Here is a 17,806-nt window from a genome sequence, read left to right on the forward strand (position 1 = left end):
TATGTCCACTTAAAAAATGTATCACAGAAACTACAACTTTTATTTGTAAACTAAAACTATTATTGTGCGGGGTTAAAAATATCTTTACTTACCATTTTTAACCATCAAATATACCGAAAACGTATTTTTGTTTGCAATATAATGTTTTTTTGCATTTCCTGAAAATTTCGTTTTTTGGGCACGTCGTTTCTGCATATAGCGATTCATTTGCTCTTCTGACTCTCCAAATAATTTGAAATATTCTTCTGCATCGATTACGAATACCACATCTTAAATACATCGATTGCTTTCCTATCTGCTGTTCACAGATTGTCCACGTTTCAGAGGCATCGCCAAATATTGGGAAAACCAGTGTTCGTACAAGTGATCTTATATTTTTGTTTGTGTATGTTTTCCATATACACTCATGGACAAAAATATCGAATATTTTGGAATTTTTCAATTTTTTTTTGTAGTCACCATTATTTCAAAATAATTTTAGATTACTGATAATACCCATATAGTAGGCTGATGTACTTAACTGGTTTGAAATATTTTGATGTTTATTTTGACGTTTATTCACTGTGTGAACAAATTTCCTTCGTTGGCTCAGTGAAGATGTTCGTTCTGTTGTAATGGAAACACCAAATATTAGTAGCAGAGTTTATTGTTGAGACGTACACTATGGGTGTAGACCCGGGATTACTTTGAGTAGAGACTGATGAAGTTGATCGTTGAAGACTATATGTTCGTTGAGTGAATATTGATTGAATGCTTCTCTAGTCAAGAGATATTAGTTTTATATAAATTCTATTTGGGTCAATATTTTTCGCGTACCTAGCGTGATATGTGTATTTAATTTATGTAAATTGTTTAACTTTGTCAGTACTTTTGACTGATGTCCAAATTATTATTTATAATTGACCAAATGTGTATGTAACCTAATTAACTACGTGTGTGTATTTAATAACAAATAGATTCATTCGGTCTACTGGGTGATAAAATTATACTGTCCAATTTCGGATATGAATTATGAAGATTTGATATTGGACATACTGCGGAATCGGGCAATCTGGCCCAAGTGTCAATACTCAAAGTTTACATATAAGTATTACATAACATAGTAAAATTCAAACATGATAAATTATAAATAGTTTAAGAATAATCAATAATCTTCCAACCGTACCCTAGCTATCAATGTCCGACTCTATCTCTAGATTAAAATTAGGGCAATTGGATGAAAATGTGGAAAGTGGGATGTCAACTTGGGAAGTCGACCGTACATTGTTGTGCCGATTACTAACTAATACAGGTACTTCCTGTTCGTTAGTCTGAGTTTGTGGATTCCCTGAACGACATAGTCGTGCAACAGGACGGTACTTCCATAACGTGAGTATCCCAATTATTACCATTATAGTAATGATCCCGGTGGCCACAAAATAATGCCAATTAGATTCGTGAATCGATCGCCACTGCGTATGCGTCATTTCTTGTTCCAGACTCTCCTCCTCAAGTAACACATGACGTAGCTCTCCTCCTGGTATGTCAAGGTAGGTGTTTAGAGGCGTGTTAAACTTGCGGGGTGTCCTCGCCACCAGTTGGGCCACGGGAGTGATTGGCGACTTCAGGTAACTCGTCACTGCTCTGTCCACCCCACTGCTAGTGGGGAGTAATGTAATATTTTTCGTTTGGGCGATACATTTGGGTGAAAGCTTCAGGAATGTGACTCGTTCCAGTACTCTTTCGCTCCGATTTCCATCGCAAATAATGGATATGTGTATCGTGACTGGCGTGATAACTAGCCAGAGGTTGGGAGTACCCATCTTACTCCATTGAGCTGTCTGTATTGTCCTGGCTACCACTGGACATGTGCTATTCTTAGATCGCTCATAAATTTCTTCTAGTATGCAGTTTGGTTGGGTATCCATGTTTCTTATAGCCGTTGGTGAGCACGCTATCTGCGCCTTTGTCAACAGTAAGCACCTTTCTCTATCTTCCGTGGTCAATTCGAAGTAGTGCAGTGTGTTATAATCTACGACCAGTAGATTCCTTGGGGCGACAAATGTGCGCAACACCGACCCCTCAACGTTAAGTGGTATGGCCGTGACTTTGAGCATGCTGTACTTATTTTTCCCTGTCACTATGAAGTAGCCGATGACTGTTATATATCTGTCGTCATGACTGACTTCTGTTTCTATAATGGGTTGTCGTCGTATTTCGACCCCTTGAGGCAGTATCTGCCCTGCTTTCCCTATTAATTTGGTTATTTCACCCGGTTTCACTATATCAATGAAGTGTCCGTGGTTATAGTGAAGGTTTAATATTCCCTCGTAAAATTGAGTATATTCGTTTATGAAGTCCATAACTTGTAATGCTATCGTTTGTATTCGTAACGTGCTATATTCGGTTTCTAGTTTTTGTGCTTTGTCTTCTACTTCGTTAAGTCCTTTAGATATTTCTTGTAGACCTGTGATTAGTGCTTTGTTAAACTTGTTCATTTGCTCGTTTATCCTGTTCTCTGTGTGATTGATTGATGTTATTGTTTCTAACATTATCTTCGCCTGGTGCTGTGATCCCTTTATTAGCTCCTTTTGGTTATTATCTAATGCTTCAATGTTACTGTAGGCTTCGTCATTGACTCCAAATACTGAGGTTAATATTGTTCCTAATATTCCTCTTCTTTCCCTTCCTTTTATTTCTACTGTCAGCCCCTCGCTTACTGACTCCGCCTTTCTTTGTCCTTCCTCCAATTTCTCTATTATATCCTTACAATTCACGATTTTTATCTCATGATACAGTTCTCGTACGCCTTGTATCATATTTCCTATTAGTTGGTGCTCTGTTCGAATTCTTCCTTTTTCGAGTAACACCTTTATTCGAAATGTTCCCCGGTCTATGACGACCTCTCCAAGGTCTTCTGTGAAAAATCCTGGTACCGGATTATATATTTTATACGGTTCTGCCTTTATGGGTTTTAACATCGTTAAAAACATTATAGCTACTAGTATTTTCTTCCATCTTAGTGCTGCTGCCTTTTTCGGCTTTTCCTGTTTCTCTTCTTCCAGTCGTATTAGCTTATGTATGGGTCTTTTAGTCAGTTTCCCGTTTGCCTTTCTCACTGTTACTACTCTGGTTAATCCCTCCGCTCCAGGGTGTGTTTCTGTTACCCTCGCTAATGGCCATCTGCCTGGAGGTGTATCCTCTTCTTTAATTATAACTATTTCTTCTTCTTTTATGTTAGGGTGCGCCTTATGCCATCTATTTCTCTGTTGTAATTGGTGCAGGTATTCCTGTTTCCAAATTTTCCAGAAGTCTCTTTTTATTTTCTCCACTAATCTCCACCTCGTCGGCATCTTCAAATAAGTCGTAAGCTCTTCTTCCCGATTTGGTGATATAATTTCTCTCCCTATAAGGAAGTGAGCTGGTGTCAGGGCTATTTTCCCTTCAGGGTCTCCTGATGACCCACATAATGGTCTTGAGTTCATACATGCTTCTATTTGTGTCAGCACCGTACTCAATTCTTCATATGTTAGAACTGTTTCCCCGATGATTCTTTTCAAGTGATATTTCATTATTCACACTGCGCTCTCCCATAATCCTCCGAAATGTGGTGCATATGCAGGTATGACATGCCACTGGGTACCTAGTGCCCGTAATCCTTGTTTTATCTCGTCATCTATTTTTTGATTTTCTTTTTTCAACAAATTTGCTGTTCCTACGAATGTGGTTCCGTTATCGCTGTATACGTTGTTGCACTGTCCTCTGCGTGCCGTAAATCTCTTGAACGCTGCGATGAAAGCATCCGTAGACATATCGCTTACTACCTCAAGGTGTACTGCCTTCGTTGACAGACACACAAATACTGAGATGTAGCCCTTATAGCTCCTCTGTCCTCTGCCTCTCGTGGTACTTATTTTTATTGGCCCGGCATAATCTATCCCTGTGTTAGTAAAGGGATGACTCGGGTTCACTCTGTCTTTCGGTAGATCTCCCATTAATTGTTGTGCTGCTTGGCTTTTATACCTCCTGCACCTTAAACATTTTGCTAGATGATCTTTCACGGTTCTTCTGCCGTTGATTATCCAGTATTTCCTTTTTATGTACTGTAGTGTTTGTTGTAATCCGCTATGTAGATTTCTTGCGTGACTATCTGTTATAAGTAACTTTGTTAATGCACTATCCTTTGGCAAAATTATCGGATGTTTTTCTCCGTACTTTAGATTCGTGTGTCTCAGTCTTCCGGTGACTCTTAGAATTCCTTGTCTATCCAGGAATGGTACCAATGACGCTAATTTATTTTTCTTGTCTAATTGCTGTTTCTTCTCCAGCTTATTTATTTCTTGTTTGAAGTAGGCGTGCTGTGTGTGCTTTATCACCTTTAATAGCGTTTCCTCTAATTCTTGGACTGTAAGCTGACTTTGTCCATTGTCCTTCTTTTTTCTGCATTTGTCTGCAAATCTCCTACAGTATGAAAGTACTCTTCTCATTCTTTCTAAATTTGAGAATCTCTCGCATATGTCCTCCTTTATCGTTGTCGTGTGCACCGTTATTTTCGTTTTGACTTCCTCCTCATTTGTCTCTGGTATTTCTTCTGATTCCTGCGTTAAAGTTTTGTTACTAGTCAGCCAAGTTGGTCCCTTCCACCATAGCTCTGCTTCTAATAATTCTGATGCGGTACTTCCACGTGAGAGGATGTCCGCTGGATTTTCCTTTGTATCTACCTTATGCCAATTTTTCGGTCCTATAACGCGTCTTATTTCCTCTACTCTGTTGGCGACGAACATTTTCCACCTTTTTGATGATCCCCTTATCCAAGCCAGGGTTATCGTTGAGTCCGACCATGCATATACCTCAATGTTTTCCCTGTTCAATGCTTGTAGGGTTTTCTTCATTAAATTTGCTAGTAGTACCGCGGCACACAGCTCGAGCCTCGGTAACGTCGTTTTCCCTTTCAATGGTGCGACTTTCGATTTTGCTATCATTAGATTCGTTTTAATTTCTGGGCCTAATACCCTTGAGTAGATTACCGCTCCATATCCTTTCATAGACGCATCTGCAAATCCATGCAGTTCTACTCTGTTTATCTTGCTTAAGTTGTTCCACCTGGGCAATGTTATTTTCTCCAGATTTACTAATTGCGCCTGGTATGTATTCCACCTGCTTTGTTGGTTGCTAGTTAATTCTTTATCCCAACTGGTCTTTTGCTCCCATAATTCCTGTATGAACATTTCCGCCTGAATTACTACAGGTGCTATCCATCCCAGTGGGTCGTATAGTTTTGCTACTTCTGACAGTACGTGTCTTTTCGTTATTTTCTTTGCCGTCGTTATCCCTATTTTGAATGTGATTATATCCTCTTTAGGTGACCAGTGTATTCCTAACGTTTTCCGTACTTCTTCTTGTTTGAATGCCTTCGAGTCTACGTTCCTCATATCCTCCGGTACGTTCTCCATTATTTTTTCTTCGTTGCTCAACCATTTTCTAAGAGTGAAACCTCCTTTTCTGAACAGTTGTATTAATTCCTTTTGGGCTGTTTCTGCTTCCTGCACTGTCTCAGCTCCTCCTAGTATATCGTCTACATACATGTTTTCTTTTACAATTTTCGATGCCAACGGGAACCTCGCTCCTTCGTCTTCTTGTAATTGTTGTATTGTTCTTAACGCTAAAAAGGGTGCTGCGGCCGTGCCGTATGTCACCGTCGTTAAGTTATACTCTTGTATGTGGTCCTTTGTGTCCATAATATCATTCAGGCTTACTGCCGATGAGCTTTTGCTTGATGCGTCAAACACGGCTCTTATTTTCGTTGTAGTACTGTCCTCTTTTCTCACTGGATGATGAGGTAAGTAGTACCCATCTCCCTGGTTTTCTGCTATTACCATATGACCTTGGTTTTCATAATCTTCCATGAATTGTCTGTAATTCGCTTCTAACTGTTTGTCTTTTGCAAACTTCCTTTCTAGTTGCATCAATCTGGCGAATGCTTGCTGTTTAGATTCTCCTAACTTTGCGACGTCTTCCCTAAACGGAATTTTTACTTCGTATCTCCCTTCTTCATTCCTTTTTACAGTCTGTCGATATAGTTCTTCACATTCTTGTTCTTCCACTGAGAAACTTGTATCCTGATTTACTTCTTCTAATTCCCAGAAGTTCTTTATTTGTACGTCCATTTCTTGTCTTGATATCATACAGCTTACTTCTGCTTTTATATTCTCCCTTTCTCGTGCTATTCCCGAAACTATCCATCCTAGTTTGGTGTTTTGACTCAGGAGTCCATTACTTATTCTGTGCATCCCTTCTGTCAATATGTAACTGTATTCTTTTACTCCTAGTAGTAAGTCTATCTTCCCTACCTTGTAATATCTTGGATCTGCCAGTATTGCATTTTTCTCGTTATAGTCCGGTAGAATTATATCCTTTTCCGGTAAATTCCTTGTTATCTTCGGTAGTACTAGTGCTTCTATTTCCATCTCGAAGTCACTTTCGTAATGAGTTTCGATTAAAAGTTTCATACTCCAGTTGGCTGTTTTTTCTCCTGACGAGCCTATCCCGGATATGGTCGCCTGTATGGGCTTCCTTGTTGTTCCTAGCGTCGTCGCAGCTTGTTCCGTTATAAATGCGCATTGTGACCCTTGGTCGATTAGTGCTCTCATTATGTGTGAATCTCCTTTCGCATCTCTTATGCGTACCACAGCTGTCGCTAGTAATGCTTCACCTTCCTTATGGCTTGCACAGTTTACTGAATTCTGCCCTCTTTGCTGGTCGTTGCTATTCCTAGGCCCATTGGTATCTTGTGTATTTTCTCGCCTTCCGTTATTTTGTTCTCTGGCGTTGTATGGATTATTATTTCCTCCTCTGTACCTATCAGCTTGGTACCCGTTTCTTCTATTGTTTGAATCTCTTCCATTTCTTTCTTGTGTTTGTTCTCGTTTCGTTTCATTGGAGTTTCTTTTGTTGCTTGTGTTTCCTTTTCCATAATGCAACATATGGTGGTGGTCTCCGCCACAGTGTCTGCACCTATATTGTGAATAACATTGTTTTTCTTTTTTATGTGCTAGGCAGTTTGTACACAATCCTTTTTCTTTTATCATCCTGTTCCGGTCTCTTACATTGAGTTCCTGAAATTCTCTGCAGTTCGGTACTCCGTGATCTCCGTTGCATATCACGCAATGTGTTCTTGGTTTCCTAAGAGATCCTCCTTGCTTCTCTTGTCTTTTTTCTGACTCCAGCAGTTCCAGTGTCTGAAATCTTCGCTGTAAGAATGTTTGTGTCGATTTGTACGTCGGTATCTCTCTACTGTCTCCAATGTGGTTTTCGTACAGCCTCCTAGTTTCATTGTCCCATTTCGTTATGATAATTCGGGCTATCAATGGGCTCCACGCTTCCGTGTCTGTTCCTAACCCTCCTATGGCTTCCAGACTTTCGTGGAAGGTGTCATGTAGTGATTTCAATGCTCTAGCAGAAGATTCCTTTACTTCCTGCGCTAGTAGCATCCTGTCTATTAATTTAAACAATATCATCCTTGGGTTCTCATACCTATCTTTTAGCATGTTCCAGGCCACTTCGTAGTTGGCCTCGGATATGTTTAAGTGTTGTATCATTCTGTTGGCTTCCCCTCTTACTTGAGTTTTTAGGTACTGCATTTTTTCTGCGTTTGATAACTGGTCGTTTTCATGTATTACTTTAGTAAACAGATCGTGGAAAGTTCTCCACGTTTCATATCTGCCTTCATACACAGGGATTTTTACCTGCGGCAATGTCACACCGTCCCTCCTCTGTGTGCTTTCTGGCCGTTGCATTCCTGGCCTTATTTTCTTTAAAACTCCCCTGACTTTCCTCTTTAGATGATTTATTCTCTCTACTTCTCCAATATCTGTAGCGTCCAGTTCCTCATTTACTGCTGCTTCAATCATTAGTGTATTCACCTTTTCCATGTATTCTCTTAACTCTGACTGCAATTCTTCATCCTCCTGCAAGTCTTGTTCATTTTCTGGCCGTAATAATTCCTCGATTCTTTGTTTTCTTATCTGTATCTCCTTTACTTTCGGTGCTTTTCCTCTTTTCAGCACCCTTCCATATTCTTCCAACAGGGTTTTCCCCTCAATGTATGTCTTAAATACCTGATCATAGTATTTTGTTTCAAAATATTTTTCTTTCGTTATACCCCCTTCTAGCAGCTTTTCGTGGTTATTTAAAAATTTTGCCCAATATTCTTCTAATTTTTCCTGTCTATCCCGGATGTATTGTTGATTTTTCCGAGATTGGGAATCCTTTTTTGTATTTGAAACGAGTTTCACTATTTCTGTTCCTATTTCCGCTTGCTTTACGTATGATTCATGATTATTTTAAAATTTTTACATTCAGCGGTAAATATATTAGACAATACTAAATGTACGTTATGTATTAAATAAGTATACCTGTATTATAACACTTTCTTTTCTATCGGAATGTGCAATTTAGCGAAATATGAGTTTGACCTTGCCTGCTGTGCTATTCTTTGCATTGAGGTAGGTCAAGATGTAATCCACACACTCTTATAATGATATATATACATATATATATATATATATATATATATATTGTTATCAAAATAAATGAAATTATTTGCTACGTAATTATTTTAATCTTTCGAAATAAAATATTTAATTGTAATTAAAAGCAAGCTATATGTATGAACGTTTCTTTTTTCAAATTGTCATACAAAATTACTGTTTAGTTAATTATAGTTGTGAATGACGTTTATTTTTGTTTTATCAATTCTCTGTATTATTTAAATGGTATGCATTCTAAAGTACATTATTATACGATTGATAGAGTGGAGATTGTTGTTCTAAATTGTTAAATTGTAATAAAAAAAAACTTGTTAAATTGTAAGATTGTAAAAGTTGGAAGATTTTGTAATTATTCAAAAACTTACGGTTTTTTGTGTTCTTAGACGTTGAGGATCCCTCGCTTCTGGTGGGTTCTGCAATCGGTCCTGTCCTTTGGCTGCTCTGCGGCTCTAGTATGGCTCTCGGCTTTGGTACTGCTCTCGGCTCTAGTACCGCTCTCGGCTCTAGTAAGGCTCTCGGCTTTGGTACTGCTCTCGGCTCTGGTACCGCTCTCGGCTCTAGTATGGCTCTCGGCTTTGGTACCGCTCTCGGCTCTAGTATGGCTCTCGGCTTTGGTACCGCTCTCGGCTCTAGTACCGCTCTCGGCTCTAGTATGGCTCTCGGCTTTGGTACTGCTCTCGGCTCTGGTACTGCTCTCGGCTCTAGTATGGCTCTTGGCTTTGGTACTGCTCTCGTTCTCCCGGGTCTAGTGGTCTCTCTCTGCTACTGAGGGTGTTGCTGGCGTGGACTGTATAGGCTCTCTCAAACTTCCTTGAAGTATTCTGTTTCTCGATAGGACCATGAACAAATTGTCCTGTACTGTTGTACTGGACTGTCCAATTTCGGATATGAATTATGAAGATTTGATATTGGACACTGTGGTTAGTGTCATTCGTACATTTTATCATAAAAAAGCTTCTTCACATAAAGCAAAAATCATACTAATTCGGTTATTTTTAGTTTAATTTATTAAGTTTAATTAAATATTGTTTTTATTTAACTAAGTTTAAAATAAGTATCCCACCAATTCGACACTGCGATGAAGCCCAAGTAGCACATATTGTAATTTTGTACGAGGAAGGATATGCACAAAAAGATATCGCACGACGTCTCAGCAGAACTGAATCTATAGTTTCGAATACTCTAAAAAGACACCGCGAAACAGGAAATTTTGTAAGAAGGGCTGGTCAAGGACGCCCAAGGTGCACAACCGCAATTGATGACCGTTTTTTGGTTCTTAATTTTACACGAAATCGTTCATTGACATCGATGCACCTCAGAAATGAGCTATTAAATGTTGGACAAGTTAATGTGAGTTCACAAACAGTTAGACGAAGATCAAAAGAAGCAAAGTTAAAGCCCAGACGCCCCGCCAAAGTTCCACGTCTTATATGTTTCTAAATCTCACGATTGCTTCATTATTTTCATACAAACTTTATAGTATTTTAACCAGGTGAATCGGAATATTTATATTAATAGGAATTGGCCGTAATAAATGCCATTGTACGTTATGGAAGGCCATTCTTTTGATTTTTCGATAAGTTGTCTTAGATTCATAATTTGCTCTCGTGTCCCCCTTCCCTTTACGAATTCGGTTTGGTGAGGAGCTGTTTGTCTGACAGTAAATTGATCTAATCTATCTATCATATTTAGAAGGATTTTACTTGCATGTGTAATCAATGAGATTATCAATAGTTGTTGCATTCTGTGGTGGAACCTTTTTTATGCAAAGGAACAATTACGGACTTTGTCCAGTCAGTAGTCCATTTAACGGCTTTCCACATGAGTTGATATAAGTAGTGTATGAGCAGTTTCCTCTTATGTTTTAAAACTTTAGATGGAATTTCATCTGCACACAACAATAATATCTGGTTCTTATGTATCGCACGAATATAGTTGTTCATAGTAATTACGCCATACCTGTACTACTTCGTCGATATCTGTTAGCAATGCATTGTTAGGATTGTATACTGCAAAATTTTTGGTTCACTACAGCGTATTGTAACTCTTGTTTGGCATGTTGCTGTGTCTCTGCGTATACATTATTATGCGCATTAGACAAAATCATAGTAGATATAAATCTATTATGATCTTGTTTACAACCTTTTTTATATGGGATGAGCTGCCTGTATCGACTTTTGTCCTCTTTTGTGAGACCTTTGTTGTTTAGTGATCTTCACTGTTCCAGTAATTCTAACGCTTCATCGGATATCCAGGGGTGATTGTTGGTTGTTTGTTTTGGTTGCGTTGTTTGCATTACCTGGATAAGGGCAGCTTTCATTTGTAACCACAAATTTTGTAGTTTAATGGTGTACATGTTTTCAAATATGGGAGATATGTTTTGTTCGATATTATTTTTTAGAACTTTACAGGGACTATATTGTAAATTCAATAATTGATATAAAAATACATAAGCCGTAAAATTTCTTAATCTTGATATTCATATAAACTTATTATACTGATATAATTTTCCTTTATCGACGCATAGTATAACATACTTTATTCGTTTGACAACATTGATATATGCATTATTACCAAATAAATGAAAATGATACTAGAAAAAGCTATACACTTTTTTTTATTTCAATGTAGTGTACAATTTAAATAATATTTTTTTCATTTTAGGAAAGGCGCGCCTCTCAACGAAAAGAACAAAGACTTTTTAACTCCTCTACATTTAGCAGCTGATAGTTCCCATTACGATCTGATGGACGTTTTATTAAGGCACGGAGCCAAAGTAAACGCTTTAGACGGTCTTGGACAAACAGCTCTTCACAGAGCTGCTAGAGAGGACAACGTTCAGGCTTGCAGAATTTTATTAAGTTACAGTGTAGATGCAACGATTGTATCTTTGCAAGGTTATACTGCTGCCCAGGTGGCTGGTGAAAATGTCCTCAAGATACTCCAAGGTTAGTAATCATGTGAAATAAATAAAGTTTGTGAAATAAGAACATGTGGCTGTGAGTATTTTTCATAAAACCAAGTGCAGCTTTTAAAGCTTTTAAATGAAATCTCTAGCTTAAATAAATTGCAAAATTTGAGGACTATCGATCAAGTAGTTTTTGAGATACAGTATTCAGCAATAAGCATACATCAAATTTCATTAACTCACATATAGTTATAACGCGTTATAAGAAGTATTCACTTCTGTCGGCACTCCGTAAGTGTCACGAGCCGTTTTTTGTTCTGGTTATGTAACACATTTAGAGAAACAGTTTGTTTTGTAATTATTTACCGTCGTAATATATATTTACCTTTACGACAGTCACTTTTATGCTGGGTACTGTGTTGTTTTAGCCATTGACTTGTCTGTTCAATACAGCAAGATAACAAAAAAAAATCTTTTTACTCAATAATATGCAACTTTAATTTTATACTTTTTCAGATCCTCCTACAGGAAGCGCTGATGTTGAATGTCAAGTTCTCGAATCCGCTAAATCTGGAGACATAGATCAAGTTCAAAGACTGCTCGGATCCTATCCTCACATAGTGAATTGTCGTGATTTGGATGGGAGACATTCAACTCCGCTACATTTTGCCTCGGGTTATAATAGAGTAGCTGTAGTAGAATTCTTGTTGCAGCAAGGAGCTGATGTTCATGCCAAAGATAAAGGGTAAAAAAACTGCATATATCAATTTGTAAATCTCTAATGATATTAAAAATTTGTAATTTGCCACATATCCTTAATTATGGTTGATTCACTCAGCTGAGTTCTCACAAGTAGCCTAGTCATTCATTTCTGTTATGTAGATTAAATTGTAACATCAGCAAGAAATGGCTAGGCCTGGTATATTACCGAGCAAATGAGGCAATTTGTGCAGTTTATAAACAAAATAAAACTGAATAAATTAAAATATGAATGAATAGTGCCATAATTCATCGTCATAAACAGCCAATTTATATATTTCAAAGAAGTGTTTGACATAGTAAACAGGAGAAATCTATATAAAAAACCGGTGTGGCAGTCCAGTGGGCCTGCCGGTGGAAGTTACACTTCTATACACGCATTCGCCGTTACAAATTTATTTGGGAGTCAATCTGCACAATCATTACATATGTAATTCTATAGGTAAGACATAGCAGAAAGAGAAACAGAATTAATAACAACTTACTAACAATGAAGGATTGAATCAATATTTTGATGAAAATGTATATTTTTATTTTCATATATGTATGAAAGGAGTTGAATGCAAAATTTTTTTACACATACTCTGCAGTAAAATTCATTGTTTATTTTGTTATTAATATAATAATACAATAAAATGAAACTGCAATATTCATAAGTATTTAAAAATGACAATAATATACATAAAAAAATACACTACAATACAGTGCAACATAATTCCATATAATAATACAATACAAATTAAAATTCAATATCCATAAGTATTTAAAAATGACAATAATGTAATAATATTAATAAAAAAGTCCTCCCCGACTGGGAATCGAACCCCGGTCTCCCGCGTGACAAGCGGGGATACTGACTACTACACTACCGAGGACATGACACAAATGTATTTCAAAATTGACAGTTCTGGATCATACAGTGATTTATTGAGATTATTATTTTGAAATACAAAAGAATAATATAATTATGAACATTTAATAAATAATACAGAACATATCACATAAATAATAATATTAATAAATATTTTATTATATGTATAATATATGTATATATATCTTTATATAACATATATAATATTAAATTATATATACAAAAGGAACATTTTTATATTCGAGAGAGGAAGAGAGAGAAAATATATCTTCTGTCTCTCTCTTACTCATTATCTTACATATGTAATGATTTCACAGATTCACTCCCATACAAATTTCCAACGTGGAGCGCGCGTATAGAAGAATAACTTCAAAAAGTGGTTCTCGCGACATACCTAAAAAACTAGTCACATTGACAACTTACTCTTCGTGACAGCAAAACAGCCGTAAGAATAGAAAATCCGAAGATGGTAAACTTAAATGTCAATAACGATGTAATACAAGAAGACTTCTGAGCTCCACTGTTTAGCCTTTCGCTTCAAGCAGTTTCATCCAAATTAATGTCCACATAAACTTTATAACCAGTAGCCAACAAATTGCCACCTATGCTGAATACGTTAGTTTACTATAGCTTAATGAGACAGCACTAAGACAGACTGTCGAAGAGTGCGCTAAATATATGTTCACAACAATGAGAAGAAGATACTATGGAAAGTCCATCCAAACGGATCTATTGAGGATCTAGTAACTGAAAATAATGATATTAAAACAGGTAAATCTGCTGAGTTTTGCTGAAATGACAAAGATGACCTGAAATATTTCGAGAAGACTGTACTGAAGAATGGACCTATTCCATAGCAGAATGATTGAAAATATAAGGAATTAAAGCCCGCCGAAAATAGGCGGTTAGAGAGCGTCGAATATTGTTTAAAAATTTTCTGAGTCTGGAACTGGATAAGAGTCACACGGGATAGAGAAAGGAATTGAATACAATTATTGAAGAGGGAAAAACCCACAGAGGATTGTATAGCTAGAGATAAAAAAATGTTTCGGAAACATAGGTCACTCTGGGGAGAACAAATTGTAGAATTTTTTCATTGTTGATGTGTGAAAGGGCATCTAAAGACGTATTTTAACTTGCCAAATACTGTCTATACAAGTTGTATACGTCGTTTGATTTCGTCTGATGGTGTTAGCTCATGTAGAACGAGCTTTTGATTTAAAATATATGTATTCTGTGATTATCTGTATTTTTCTCGGCTTATTCGCGTTTTGTTGCCATTTTTTCTTATTTTGATATGTTCAGTTAAGAGCGTAGGCGCAAAATTTCGGGCCAATGCTTTTTAAATGCAATCATTTTTTTCGAATCCTGAGAAAACTAACAAATATTTTTAAAAAATTTAAACGCAGAATGAAAGATTACATTATTACCGAGGGCCGAAAGTCCCTTAGAATAACCAAAAAGTTTTTTTTAATGAGATATTTGAAATTAAAAATCACACTAAATTTTATTTTTTTTTTTCACCCCTGTAACTTATTAAAATAAACATTATAGAAGTTTTCAGGGACTTTCGGCCCTCAGTAATAATGTATTCTTTCATTCTGCGTTTAAATTTTTAAAAAATACTTATTAGTTTTTTTAGGATTCGAAAAAAATTAATGCATTTAAAAAGCATTGGCCCGAAATTTTGCGCCTGCGCTCTTAATGCGGATTTATTTGTCCAAATAAAAACAAAATAAAATGATATGAAACATACTTTTCAATATATAATCTTATTTTCTCCTATTTTCAGTGGTTTAGTTCCTTTACATAATGCTTGTTCCTATGGTCATTATGAAGTGACTGAATTGCTGGTCAAACACGGAGCCAGCGTAAATGTTGCTGATTTGTGGAAATTTACGCCTCTTCATGAAGCAGCGGCCAAAGGGAAATACGAAATTGTCAAGTTACTATTAAAGGTAAGAATTTAATCCACGAGATTAAAGATCTACAAACAAGCCGTTCTAAAAACTGAGGTAGCTCACGCGTGAGACAAAACTAGTTTTCTATTAGTTTTGGTCCGTTGACAGCAATCATTTTAAGATGATTCAAAGTAATTTTTGGGTAATAAGGGATCCTGAAGTATGAGAGAGTAAGCGGGAGGTTCTGAAGCATACATTAACGATGATAAGTTTTCGATCATTGATTAAAATCATGTTATATGTTAGAACATAGTCGAACGAATGAGCTGATTGAATCAAAGCCTAACCAGTTTGATATTCATTGTCTCTAACATATATGCAAATAAAACCAGATGTAAAAAATCCGATTTAAAAAAAATATTTTGTACCTCCCAAATATAAGTTATTGTTTATTTTAGTTATTTCATATTATTTTACGAATTGGGCTGGGCGACTGGTGCATCGTATGGGATAAAATTAATCGAATCGCCATTCCCAATTAACACAAATTAATAACGAACAAGTAGCAAAAAGAAAAACATATTTTTAAAACTATTGTTTATAGTTTAAGTCAATTCGGCGATTTCCTTTATTTGCAAAAATGTTAATAACAGAATCGTAGAAAGGGGGTTTTATCATTAATCTATTTAAAAAGCCTTTCTCAATGAAAATTAAAGAAAGCGACGACATTCGATCTTGCAATTAGGTATTGTTTGACATGTTTTAATCCGCATCATTTCTGAAAAACTTCGTTTCAACATATGCACTTGTAGCCCGATTTGTTAAAAATGGGTTTGCCAATTTAAAAGTTTCCGGAAATGCATTATCACGCTCTGAAGACTTTAAATAATGATACAATTCTTGTACATTTTTTTGAATCTAATCTCTATCATTATAAAGAACTGTCAATTCTGTTTTTAACGTTAATGTATCAAATTTTCGTCCATAAAGCTTTACAAGATGAAAGGCGCTATCTGGGAATTTTTTTGCATAATTTATAAAATTATGAAAATCATATAGTGTCAAACACCCTAGTTGATTTAAATTAGAAAACCTATTTTTAAGTTGAACAGTCCTAGTATAAAAAATTAAAAAAAAGTCGTTGATAAGACGTATCTTTATCATCGTTAATATTGGTAATTCGTTGCATCTTATTTGGTTTGGGGACATCATCATTTACAAAATCTTCTTGTTTTGACCATAGACTTTCAAAATTATTCCATTCTAATTGCAAAAATTCGAGAAATTCAGTAACCTTTCTCGTGCAAAATGCAATTTTTCTGATTTTGGTAGAATAATCTCAAATAAACTTAAAACGAAATCAAAATCAAATTCTTGCAATTTAATGTAAAAACCTTTCGAACAAATTCGTGTCTCTCCATCCAATGTTGTTGTGTCAGTATGCATTTCTTTAAATAGTTCAAGAAGCTCTGAACGAATACAAGAAACATCCTCAAAGAGTCTACCAGCATTAATTCACCTTGTTGCTGCTACTTTGGTTAAACGTTTTTGTACTAATTTATCCAAAGCAGCAGCCCTTTTGGACTATTTTGAAGAAAATGCAGCAAGCCCTGATAACAGGAAAAAAAAATTTACACTCTTTAATATGTTTTACTTATTGCTGTAAAACCAAATAAAGTCTATGCGCATAAAAATGAACAAAAATTGCATCTTGATACTTATCTTTAACCAGTTTTTGTAGGCCGTTGTGTTGCCCACTTATGAAAGGCGCAGTCCTGCTGAACGCTCTCTGAACATGAACAATTTACAAAAATCTTTCACAAACATCACCGTCGGGCAAACATATCTAAATACAACCGAAAGTTGCGACTGGTTTGAAACATCAGTGCTTTCATCCAATGTAACAGCTACAAAACTTGCTTCGGTAATTTCTGACTTCATTTCATTAATCATAAATGTAGATATGGCTTCAGTAATATCGTTTTGTACATCACTTGAAACTCCCGAAAAAACAGTTGATGTTTCTAGATGATGGCAAAATTTTTGATCTCTTTTGGCAATTAATGTTTACAATTCCCTGTAATTGCCTCGATTGTCAAGAGTCATCGCCCTCAAAATAACCCCGAAACGCTAATTCTTGTTTGGCCAAAAAACATACGGCATCTATAATTGTGCTAACGATATATCTATTTTTTTACAATTTCATTATGTTTAGCAATATTTGATTTAAAAGCTTGGTCAAGAAAACTTTCGTTTCTTGTTTTGCCAAACTGGATAAAATTGGCTTACATGTAACGGAGAAACTACATGTCTCCTTTTTAAAACTTTAAACTATTTAAATCGTGGACTCTGCCGCTGGTCCACCCATTTTTTTCTGTAGAAAAGAGAGGACGTGGGCAACAATACAGTCTATTTTTCTTGCAACCACATAACCAAGAATTTTCACTGTACCAACTAAATTTAAAATACCGAACGGCTTTTTTGATTCCTTTTTTAAATTGTTTAACATAGGTGTTGGTCTTCCATATTCAATAATCTCCTATTTTTCTTCAAAATTATACAAGCAGAATGGCTGTTCAAGTAGCGACACTCATCCATGTTTAATTGCACGCACACTGTATAGTAGGTACTAACGAGTAAGTAACCAAAACAAAAAATGGTAACAAGCTTACTAATATTTAGAGCGCGCTCACGCTCTCTCGCTGTCAAAATTTCCAGACACGAGCCGACCCCGACCGATAGCTGACAGATCAACACGCGTATCCACAAACAAAAGTGGTAACAACGCATGATACTATAACAAAACAAGATAAGTCAACGCGCATGTGCTTGTGACGTA

At 36.2% G+C, this 17,806-nt stretch overlaps 1 protein-coding gene across 1 annotated transcript in view; it reads left to right on the plus strand.

Moving 5' to 3' along the window:
- Tnks (tankyrase) overlaps window positions 1-17,806 on the plus strand; it is a 79,599-nt gene that overhangs the window by 37,532 nt on the left and 24,261 nt on the right. Inside the window, exons 6-8 of the mRNA XM_072530184.1 lie at window positions 11,193-11,476; window positions 11,953-12,181; window positions 14,859-15,024. Of these exons, the coding sequence (XP_072386285.1) occupies window positions 11,193-11,476; window positions 11,953-12,181; window positions 14,859-15,024 (679 nt within the window). The remainder of the gene's footprint in view (window positions 1-11,192; window positions 11,477-11,952; window positions 12,182-14,858; window positions 15,025-17,806) is intronic.

The sequence above is a fragment of the Diabrotica undecimpunctata genome, chromosome 4, assembly GCF_040954645.1.
Source record: "Diabrotica undecimpunctata isolate CICGRU chromosome 4, icDiaUnde3, whole genome shotgun sequence".
Lineage (NCBI taxonomy): Eukaryota > Metazoa > Arthropoda > Insecta > Coleoptera > Chrysomelidae > Diabrotica > Diabrotica undecimpunctata.